Here is an 11,886-nt window from a genome sequence, read left to right as displayed (position 1 = left end):
AACTTGCGGGGGAGGAATTCAGCACTGAACTTTGTTTGTAGACCCTCATATTTTAGCATCATTCTGAGGACAGTACTTTCACGGTGGATGATTTTTTGACTTGAGTTATCAGTGGCTGAGAAATCTTGCACAAGGGATTTTGGAAGGGTTTTTAGCTAAATGTGATATAGCTAAATGAGTTTTGGATTCTATGCTATATGAGTGGGAAAACTGCGGTGTTGTTTACAGCAAGAGACACTGGTCATATGTTGTTTCTCTGTCTAGGAAACCCAAGAAGTTGCTTTTCAAAACTTCAATTTTGCCACAGGCTGTGTTCTCAGAGAACAACGAGGTATTTGAAGGAAAGTTATATACATGCAATGTGTAGACCAGTAAAGGCATACTGTAAAGGAGTTTAGGCCCAGCACATAGTTTTGCAAAAACAACTGGAACATCAGTCTACCTACAAACTTAATATTCTAAAAGGAAAAACATATTGTTGCCCATTTTCTGCATACTTTTTCCATGTGTAAAAATGAAATGTGACGTGATAATTCTGTTGGTTTAGGCTCCTAATCGCAGTGTTTATCTGAGTCCAAAATTCTAATCATAATGGTAATTGTCAAGGAGTGGTCAATAACATGCAACTCTCAGCAGTACAATCATTCTAGCAAATGCTGCTAGGCTAGCAAAATCGTTTTTGGTATTCCAGCTTTGTTCAGAAAAAATGAATAAGCTCTACTGGGAAATTGTCTATTTTGGTGCAAGAGTTGGGTTTTTTGGGCACATTTCTGCCAAACAGAAGCCGCTTCTGGGGTAGATGAAGACTTCGCAATGAATTCATTTCTTGAAAAGATGTCTTACAATTCTGCATTGTACTTGCATGTCTTGACTCTAATGACATTCTAGTTAAAAGAAAAAATATTCCCTGCTGCCTGGTTTGATTTAGCACAGAAATTAGATACAGTTTGTTTAAAAAAGAGCTTTTAATTGTAGCTCAAAATAGAGTGAAATGGCATAAAAACTGATGTCATGGTCCAAAAATATGATTCTATTTTGAACATCTAAACGGTATCTTTTCTTATAAATGTTTATCATAAAAGTAAAAGAGAATCACAAGAACAGTAAAACTGCTCTTTTATAGATTGGGAGAAATCTATAATAATTTGCTTAACAAAAAGATGCCCTCTAAAGATACACTTGCTTGTTAAAATTGAAATACCTCTTGTATCTGTTGCATTTTTGACTAAAAAGGAGATAGCAAACGTTTTCCTTTTTACCCAGCTTCATTCAATCAAATAGTTCAAGAAGGTTATAAATGAATATAAATTAAAGTTGTCTGTGGAAAACATAGGCTGTGAATATGAATTAAAGTTGTCTGGGAAAACAAAGTGTATAGGTTGAGAATTTTAGAAAACTATACCTGAGAATGTACTGATGCGTACCAGCAATTCATGCTCAGAAGTTACATTGCCAAGACAGTTTTACTTACAATACTACTTAATGTAGCAACACATAAACAGATCATAGAGCCAAGGGGACAGCTTTCTGGTAACATCCCCTACAAGGTGATGACCACACTGACAAGGCACAAGGAGCATCAAGCCAGCCGTTACGGGTTCCTTGGGGTATGCCGGAGCACAGTCAACAGCCAGTGCCAGGAAGAAATTGATTTTGAAACATTTAATGCTGCCTGCCCGTTGTGCAGAGCTTTCTGAGGCCAGATCCTTGCTGTAGCCATAGGAAAGGTAATCCTTCTAACTGCTAGGGGAACAATCTCCATATCCTCCTGTTCTTCTATCTCAAAGGGCAAACAGCTGGGGAATTCTATGGACTGTTGGCCATAGGTTGTTCAGTGCAGATGAGATGGAAAGAACATCCCCTGAGCCTGCTTCCTCTGTTAGAATTCCTGTGAAAGAGAAGCTGAAATTTATATCAGACATCTTCAGTAGAAGGAAATTAAAGCCTGTGTGGGACCAGGGTCTTGCTGAAAACTGAAAACTTTAACAGAGGCAGTGGTCAGAAATCATTATATGAGGCATTTGTGGAAATGGCATGAGAGAGCATCTGCCACCCAGCCTTTGTGCTACGTTCTCCAGTTAGGCAGCGCTAGGTGCTCTCAAATCCCAGTGCCATATGGCAAGTGCAAGGCCCTTTTCATGTCCCACTGAGCAAGGGGACCTGCAAAGCTGCATAAGGCAGTGCCATCCACAGCTGAAAGCTGTGAAGTGTTATGAAGGCCATGTAGCTGGTACTGGTGCAAGACTTGGATAAAACTGTGTTTGCAATGAATCCGTATCTAAATATTTTGTAGGCACCATTTCATATTTATGCACAGAGGAAGCCCTTTAGGTGTCCTCTTAGACACTGAAAGGAAATGATTGTCAACTCCTGAGAATGAACAACATATGCAACTTCCATCTCATTTCAGCCCCCCTACAAGTGCGGTATTATCAAAACAAGTTATTTAATTCCCTCTGAGAAGAAAGATGTCTCTGGAGGATGATCTGTTCCCTGATTTTGCTTGTGTAATCATCATCCCAGAAGTACCTGCATTTCTGCATTAGATACAGAGAGCCTCTAGCTGAGACCCAAGTGAACCTTGGCCTCTTCTGGTTCTTTGCAAGGGGAATTCAGTCTAACAGACCACACAGCAGTATGACATGAATACAAAACAAATGGGCATTTGACATGCTGATCCAGGTCCCTGATATCACTCTGGACACAGGCTGCATCTTTCTATTTTACCAGGGCAGATAGTATCAGCCAACTATTAAAACAGGGACTGAGGGGTGTTGCTAGCTCTGGATATCTCCAGTATTTGTTTGTGGAAAGATTTCTGAAGTGTTTGGAAAGGAACTTGAGATGCTAGTGTTCTTCCAGGCTTTCAGGGGTCAAAATGACACATTCTTCATCATATGATCATGTTAGAAAATCTAAGAAAACATCTGTGAAAGAAGATGAAAGAGGAATTCTAAATATTGTTTACCACATTTTCTGCACATTTCTGCTTATCAGCTGTACAATGGTTGCACAGTGAGAATTACTAACACAGCATCAAGGTTCTACGTATGAAATGCCCCAAGATTTAACCCCAGGTTGATACCCTGACTCACATTTAGGAAACAGTACCTGTTAAATTTGTCTTTGAAAGGAGCTATCCTACCATGTTATTTGACTTCTTGTCACTGCCATAAATCCTGTGCACGTCATCATAGACTAATGAGTGGACATTTACCACCACATCCTAATCGCTACCCTAATTTCAACCCAAAGGCCCCAAACAAATGAACCTCTTTATGACACATGAACTCAGGCATAAGCTAGGGGGGGGGGGGGGGGGGGGGTGAGATCTCTGCTCTCTGAGGCTCCTGGGCTGACATCTGTGTTAATAAAGGACCACATGCGGCCTACATGGAGAGGTTGATGACAGCAGGGACCTCTTACTTCACAGATTGCACCTACGTTTAACATAAAACATTGTAAAATAAGAATAAATCCAGATGACAGCGGCCTGGACTGGGCACAGTACAATTGACCAACTGATGTGCAGCAGGGGAGATAGTTCCAAGAAAAATAAGAGATACAGACTGAGGAGGAGGGATTGCCCCTGCTAAGTGTCTTGGCTGCTTGGGCATCCATCAGAAATGGGAAAGTCACCTGTAAGTACTTTTAAACCTGACCTTAGACAGAGACACTGTGGCATTTCTTTTGGTATTAACAGACTCACTCCTGTGGAATAAAAAGGGTTTACCCCCGTGTGGAGCTAGATCTGGCAGCAAGCCAGCTCAGGTTGCTCCTCACTGCTTGTTCTCATCATTTGTACTCCCTCACTCTGGCAGCAGAACTGTTTGCAAAAGCCACACAGCAAAACAGATCATGGACTAGATTAAGGGCATAAAAATAACCTCTTCTGTGGTTCCACAGAATAACTGTAGCAGCAAAACAAAGAACAAGCAAATTGAAGCGCCACAGCAGGGACAGAAAGAGGGACAGCAGGAACAGAAAGAGGGACAGAAGGGTCAGAACCCACTTGAGCCTATTTTTCTGCCAGTGTCTCACAAGCAGATGTGACAAACATAGGCCTGAATGACATAGGAGTGGTACAGAAAGGAGGCAAAGGCAGAAACCACACTATGTTGTTTAAGTGTCCAGCTCAAGTTGGCTTCCAGCGGAGGCATGTCCACAGCAAGAAAGGGTAACAGGCTCCTGAGGTGAAACAAAACCTGACTTTTACATCTGTGTCATTTATAACCAGGAGCAGAAAGCAAAGGGTGCTGTGTATTTCTGAGTGAATCCCAAGGAATCCCAAACATCAGCTTTAGCAAAACACTTTCCTGTCTCACACCAGTCCTGCATGCTGCCAGTGACATGAGCTTCTTCCCCAGCGACAGAGCATTCTACACTCACTTAATAAAGTGTTTTGGCACCAGGATTAGGGGAAGGAGGCTATTTGGTAACAATTTCTGCATGGTTTAAGAGGGGTAGAAGAGAAGGCAGGACTTCTATGCTGCAAGCACCAAGCCCTGGTGAACTCTAGAATGCACTTTGGTCCAGGTGCTGACAGTCATGACCTGGCAGCAGTATCCTTTGAGCACAGGAACCTGCACACAGGCAGGGATCTGGCTTCATATAGGGACACCAACTAGGATGAGGGGCTTGCCAGCAGTGTTCTTGAATTTGAGAGTAGAAACAACATCCGAGGGGCAACAAGATGAACATATCAGGAAAAAACAGATGTGGTCTTTAAAATATATTTTTTGTACAAATGTGGTTAGCGTCAGATGCAGACAGAAAAAAATGTGCAGAAACATCTGGATAAACATTGCACACCTGGGTAATGCCTCATTTCAATACTGACTTCAAAAAAGAACTGAGATAAAATAGGAAAAGAAAATTTATCCTAAAACTCATTTGACTGAATTTCAGTATACTAAACTGATATGGCCCCATTAAACCTTCGTAAATTCAGAATAGAAGGAGAAAAACGGAGAAGTGGCCATCCCATTTATTGCTTCCTAAGGTCCAAATTCACAACCTTTCTAAAACTAGATGATTTCATTAATATCAGCAGGTTTCACAACACCTGTCTCACAGTGACAAATAACACTTTGATTTCTGGCCATCTTCACGAACAGACTTTTTATTTCTGGTTATCCAGCCTGAACAAACTAAGCCATCACAATGCAAATTCATCAAGAGACAATTCCAGGCATTCTTCCCAGGATATTGGAACCACCATCAGCCAATGAAGAGGTGGTCAAAAGTGCCTGCAAAAGCTCACTTGCACTGAATAACAGGCTGCACATGGAAATTCTGAAGGATGGAATCATCTCAATTTGAAAACTCTTGTATATACCAAAAAGGCTGAAAAACATTTCTCCAGGTGAAAAAAAAAATATTGGGGGCTGGATGACAGATGTGGAGGGCATAACCTTCCAAATGGGTATGCACCCTCAGCTGTCTCTTACTCCACCTGTGCCATGTATGTTTTTCCACACATTCATCAGCACTGGGAGCTTGGGGATTATAATATATACTGCATTGGCATACATACATAGCTGACAAAAAGCTCCAAAGGCCTCTGTCAGTACAAGATAGCTGTATGAAAATGACAAAAAGACTGATAGGAAAATAATCTCTTAGAGACTTTTGGTTACCAAGAACTGTGAAGCTAGATTGCAACGAAAACATAAATATGTTGTGCTCGAGGACACTAAGGCACTGCCTTGCTACGGGCTGAGCACAGACAAGTGACGGTGTCTATGGGATATCCCTACAGTATTTTAATTTCATAGGAGTTACTCAGAAAAGCTGCAGAGGTGGAACAGAGAGTGGTAATGGAGAACCTGCTTGCTCTGTGTATCATTCATGCCACCACCTCATAGACCAATATGGTAACCGAAAAGTACATTGGTTTCTAATAAGCTCAGTTGCCCGTGACTGTCTTGGGAACTGAAAAAAAAACCCACAAACCAACCAAAAAAAAAAAAAAAACAGCAGAAATTGTTCAGTTTTGTGGAGAAAGCAGACATGGAGAAAGGCTTCTTGGTATGTCTGTGAGAAATGCTGAGCCAGTCACATGAACAAGCACTCTTCTGTTTTAAGAACTGCCTTTCCTGAAAGGTTTTGATGCTAATACCCATTGTTTTCAGAGACAGACACTGATACCCTTGTTTCAGACAAAGTGATAGAGTGTTGACAAATCTACCTTGGTGTGCACATTGAGGCTGGCAGGACCAGCACTAGGGTATGATGGAGGCTCCCATGAACCTCCTCTTGCTGGAGCTGAGGCCTGAAGGCCAGGCATGTGAGAGAAGCATGGGCTGAGGGAATTGGGCCCTCAGGTAGAGCCCAGGTTATGAACTTGTAAAGGTGAGCAAAGGGCAGCCAACACATTACCCTAAACTGCATGGGGTTGTAAACAAAGTGAGACCTTTTAAACTCAAAGACAAGTCTCAAAAGGATCCAAATGAAGTCAGACACAGCTTAATAGTGATATATTAAAATATGGTAAATAAAGATACTTGGAGAAGTGATACAAAAAGCAACCAATAAAACAAGCAAGCTTCTCAGTCCATCTATGCAGGGAATGCAGAAATGACACCCTCCCTGTTCCCCAAAGCATACATTTTGACACATCAAATGGGTCTTATTTTTGCAAGCAAATTGGTCTTATTCTTCTTCTTAAGTCTGCATGCAGGTGGATGTAGCTTCTTACTTGACCCCAAATACATACAAAACACTGAAGTTTAACCAAAATGCCAAGGGCGTCATCTGGATCTCATGTGGCTTTAATCACCTCAGAGAAACGCCTGACAGAGCTTCTCTCCAGCCATTTATTTAGATTTCAGATACAGCTAAGGACTGTGAGAGAACATAGAAGGATTCTTTATGAACTGCAAAGAAAAGTTAGTTCCTGTCACAAGATGCGCAGCCTGGACATTTCCATCAACTGAGGAATTAATATCCTGTTCACAGCAGGCAGTGGGGGAATGGAAAGGCTCTTTGGGTTTGCAGGTCCAGTCGCCACTACTGGGAGAATAAGCAAGAACAGAGAACAGCTGGAGGGGAAAGAAGGCAGCTTTTAGGGAAACCAAACCACGGAATCATGAAATCATGGAATCATGGAATCACAGAATGGCTTGAGTTGGAAGGGATCTTAAAGCTCCTCCAGTTCCAACCCCCCGTCATGGGTGCAGCTGCCATCCAACAGCTCAGGCTACCCAGGGCCTCATCCAACCTGGCCTTGAGTACCTTCAGAGATGGGTAATCCACAGCTTCTCTGTGCAGCCTGTGCCTCACTGCACCCTGAGTAAAATATTTCCACTGAAGTTCTAATCTAAACCTCCCCTCTTCTCACTTAAAACCATCCCTCTGTTTCCTGAGAGACATTTCTCTACAATTGTTTTGATTTGTTAAGCTCACTCAAAAAAACTTCCAAGAAACAAAATGAAATAAGACAAGAAAATACTTGAGAAAACAGTCACAGAATCATAAAGACTGCAAGAGATCTCTGGAGATAATGTGGAGATAATTCTAAACCTCTGCTAAAGCAGGTTCCCCACAGCAGGTTGCATCTAGGTGGGTTTTGAATATCTTCATAGAGTGAGACTTCATAACCTCTACGGGCAGACTGTTCCAGTGCTCTGTCACCTCCAAAGTAAAGAATTTTTCCCTCATGTAGATATGGAACTTCCTACATTCATTCCAGTCTGTTTCCATCACCCTTGCTCCATAGCTGGATACCACCAAAAAGAGCCTGGCCCCATCCACCTCACAGCCACCATTTATAAGTGCTGATGAAAACCCCTCTCAGACCTTTCAAACTAAGTTACTGCATGGAGTTTGCAGTACTTTTACAAAAGAATGACATAGCTGTAGCTCTCAGCTGTGGCAGAGGCAAGTAAAACAGTGAGTGATAAAGGCAAGAACCATGCTTTGCAGTTCATAAAGACAAATCTCTTTTCTCAGTAAGATCGCATGCTATAAAGTAACAAAAAATGTTATCAAGAAGATTAGAGCTTTTATTTTCCACTTAAGCTTATACTGATAAGACAGCTTTTACAATAGTGTGTTATGCATGTGATAATACAAGTTGTCTTTTAAAACAGAACATATTTCAAGCTTCAATGATGATTATATCTAGGCTCTTGACATTTGATGCTGGAAAATTCTTTCATTAATTGGGATAGCAATGCTGATTTAAGATCACGAACACAATGGGATTTAGTGAGCATTTTATAAAATTGGATTAGAAAGGGATAAGAGATACTTCCCACTTCGAATAAGACCCAATGCATTCAGTTTGAAGGCTCATATTCCTGAGGGGAATGAGATAAGGTCTACTTTATCTGCATTAATTTTAGAGCCATTCCTGCTAAAAATAACAGAGATTTACTCAGTTAAACTGCATGGACGATGCTAAAATCCTACTATACAGAGATGAAGTCTAAATACATATGTCTGCCAGCTCACGCCAGTTCTCTGCACTCACGTTCCAGTGTGAGGATGCAGAAAGCTGGAGTTTAATAAAACTGAATGCAATAGGACATCTAGAAACCTCCAGCCTTCTAAAAAATCATTCCAGCTGTAATAACACCTTGCTGCGCCAACAAGCTCGACCAGAAACCTTCACGCTATTTTTTTAATTAATAAAGAAAGAGTCTTGAAAAATTCATAGTTACACTTTTGTAGGTTAAAATAAGATACAGCAGAGTAATTAGTGCAGATGGCTGCACCATGGTCATGTGACATTCCCAACAGCCAGGCTTCAGAGGTGTTGTTTTAGATGATCACAAAAAGCAGAAATGGAACCACTTTTCACTTTAAAGAAGTTTAACAAACTTTTATGCCAATGATTAGATAGTTTTTACAACAGCATTGGCAAATCAATAGATGTTTCTCATAATTTCTCAAAGCCTGCAGGAATCACAGATGAGTTAATTCTGGAACACACTGCTTTGCTGGGCCTTCCATTTTATACAGAATAGCAGTGCTCCAGACTAAAAGATCTATTAATCTGCAATTTAGAGACAGAAAGTATAGTCTTTATAGAATTACTCATTATCACCAAGTTTATCAGGTGGGATTCAAGTTGGCATTGATTGACTGTATCAGAAGGGCATTTTCCTCTCTCCTCATTGGATATGGAGGATGAAAAAAATCCCACGGATTATTTATGCTATAAGGGTTTAAAATGAAAAGATTTTCATAGCCCTGCAAATAATTTGCTCTAAACCATCGCACTAGTTAATTTCCAAATGGATTTTCATTCAGATACAAAGATAATGCAAGCCCTTCATTAGGTCACCAGTTGTTCAATGACACTAGCTTAATCTCACCGATATCATTGATCTCTGCAATGTTTATCTCAGTGAGCAGTAACATGGATGTGTAAAAGCAATCTTGGGAATTGACTTGTTGAAGGAGCTGGTCCCCAAATGTTAAATCACTTCAAGGATTTCAAACTGAAGAGAGCTTTCCAAAGAAGGGTTTCATATATTTCTTCAAGCTTATCATTTTTATACAAATCTCTGTCTATTCTCTGCACAGTTTGCAAAACTCTCCTCTTTCTCTATCATGTCCACCTACTGCAAGCTGGTTCCAAGCAGGTAATGAGATGAGATGTCACTCCCTCTCCTGACAGTCACAGCATGTGTTAACAACTGAAGAGAGGAAGATGTGAGGCCAGCTGCAAATGCAGACAAGATCCATGTTGCCTTAAACATATACACTTTGGACAGGAGTAGAGACATAACAGAGAGTCCTCTGCTTTTCAAAAGCTTCCTTTTTCTTCCATGATGCAAGCAGAATACGTACAAGAGAACGTAGATCTTTCAGTGGAATACATTGAGATGGTGGAAAGGTTGACAACATTATCATTGTTATTATTAAAAATAAATTAAATAGCAAGGTTAAAGCTGGTCCACCTATGTCTCACTCGTACTGTAGCTATTTATAGGCAAAATGGATGGAGAATATTGTTGCCACTCTTATCTTTAGACATCTAACTTTCAGCTGATGCTCATGAAAACGAGGCACATGATGCAGGGCCCTGCAAGTGGGGCTTCATGTGATCGGCGTTATGCAGGACAGCAAAGCAGGCCACTAACTGAAACAGCACTAATCAAACAGAGCAGGGAGAGACCTGTCACGAAAATAACATCACATGTTCCTTGATAATGCTTCAGTGGAAACCTCTTGTAGTGTATTCTGCACTGCTTTGGCATCCACAAGAAATTAAACTGTTAATGCTCTGAGAATTTATATGAAAAAATCCATTTTTTTCCTCCTACAAAAAGAAACACGGAAAACATGGAGAGCACTAAAATTTTTAGTATTTTGGCCATTCTGTTTTCACTGCTCATTATTAACTTGATGAGGCAAGAACCTAGTGAGAAATAAGAGTTTAAGATGATGTCTGATTTTGAAATTGTCAGAGTGCTAACAAAAATGCACTCCATTTTGCAGTGAGGGAAGGATTCACCCATCAAAAGAGACTGCTGTCAGAGATGAAAGAGAGCAAAGGAATGGAGAGAACCATTTTAAACATATAAGACAAGACTTTCATCTAATGTGGGACCATATGGGACTATGCTATTAACCTTGAAAAAAATCTGACAATAGTGAAAAGGGAAAGACGTTGAAGAGAAACAACACACACTCACAAAAAAAAAAAAAAAAAAAGGATTTACCTTCAATAACTTTTATGATCCTGTATTACCACGTTTTACAACATCTACATTTACATTTCTCCATGGGTAAAGGTTGTGTGAGGTGTCCACCTTTCTGTACGCTGGGAACTGCTGCTAGGTGTGACAGGCTGCATGATCCATCCCCACTTGCATTTGAACATCTGGGCAGTGCACACCATGCGTGTGGCACAGCAGAGCCAAGGAACGCGTTGCTGCAATTTGTAGGATTTCTGCCTGCAGAGCTCTGCCTCTATAGCTGCATATGAATGCTCCTGGATCCTCCCTGTCAGTTGTCTCACCCGCACTTTAAAAACTCCCTCTGCGGGATTCCACCACCTCCTCTGCTCAGTGCATTTGTAGACTAAATTCTCCCTACTCTTTGCAAGTGCTTTCTTAACATTTAAGCTATTTCTTTTTCTTTTTGCTGAGAACTAAATGGATTACTTTTATCTTGCCCTTGAGGGACGTGAGAAACAATCGCTCGCAATCCTTTCCGTAAGAACCTTTTCCGCGTTTAAGCTCCCTGGCAGCTTTCTCTTTCCCATCTTTCCTTTTGTGTCACAGGACATGCCCTGCATCTCACTTATGTACTGCCCGATCCCTAGCGCCGGGTCGGCCCCAGGCGGGTCCAGTTCGCGATCCCGGCCGGGCAGAAGCGCTGCCGAGGCTCTGAGGGCGAAACCCGCTCCGCACCCACCCTTTGGGGGATGCTTCCTTCTCCCCGAGCCCCGCTCCCACCCTACGCACCACGTAGCCTCCTCCCTTCTTTAACTATTTTTTTATTTGGGTGCGCGCGCGGGTGACTTCGGGGTGGGGTAGGAGTGTTCTTTTCACCCGCCCCGCTCACCACCCCCTCGGGGTCAGCTCTCCACCTGCGTCCATCCCGGCGCGGCGGGGCGGGGGCCTCTCGGCGCGGCGCGGCGCGGCGCGGGGCGGGCGGCGGAGGCGGGGCCGCTGGTGGCGGCGGGGCCGGCAGTACTCCGCAGGCTCCCGCGGGGCTCGGGCATCTTTGCGCGCCGGTGGTGCGAGCGGCAGCCGCGGCGCGGCGGGCTCGAGGGGGCGGCATGGAGGGCGCGCACCTCGCCTGGGAGCTGGCGCACGCCGTGCTGCTGCTGAGCCTCATCCCCGCAGGTGGGAGCCGCGGGCGGGCGCGGGGCCGGGGGAGGCTGAAAGAGCAGAGACGGGCCGGGGGGAGGGAGCAGGTTTCGCT

At 42.7% G+C, this 11,886-nt stretch overlaps 1 protein-coding gene across 1 annotated transcript in view; it reads left to right on the top strand.

Moving 5' to 3' along the window:
* The first annotated feature begins 11,740 nt into the window (after positions 1-11,740).
* The window catches only part of KIT (KIT proto-oncogene, receptor tyrosine kinase), a 52,174-nt gene continuing 52,028 nt past the window's right edge, over positions 11,741-11,886 (top strand). Inside the window, exon 1 of the mRNA XM_065737023.1 lies at positions 11,741-11,807. Within this exon, the coding sequence (XP_065593095.1) occupies positions 11,741-11,807 (67 nt within the window). The remainder of the gene's footprint in view (positions 11,808-11,886) is intronic.

This window comes from Cyrtonyx montezumae, unplaced genomic scaffold, assembly GCF_038088225.1.
Source record: "Cyrtonyx montezumae isolate F1298 unplaced genomic scaffold, pur_monq_1.0 scaffold_2, whole genome shotgun sequence".
NCBI classification, from domain to species: Eukaryota; Metazoa; Chordata; class Aves; order Galliformes; family Odontophoridae; genus Cyrtonyx; species Cyrtonyx montezumae.
Note: the sequence above shows the minus strand (reverse complement) of the source record. Positions and strands in the feature narration are given on the sequence as shown.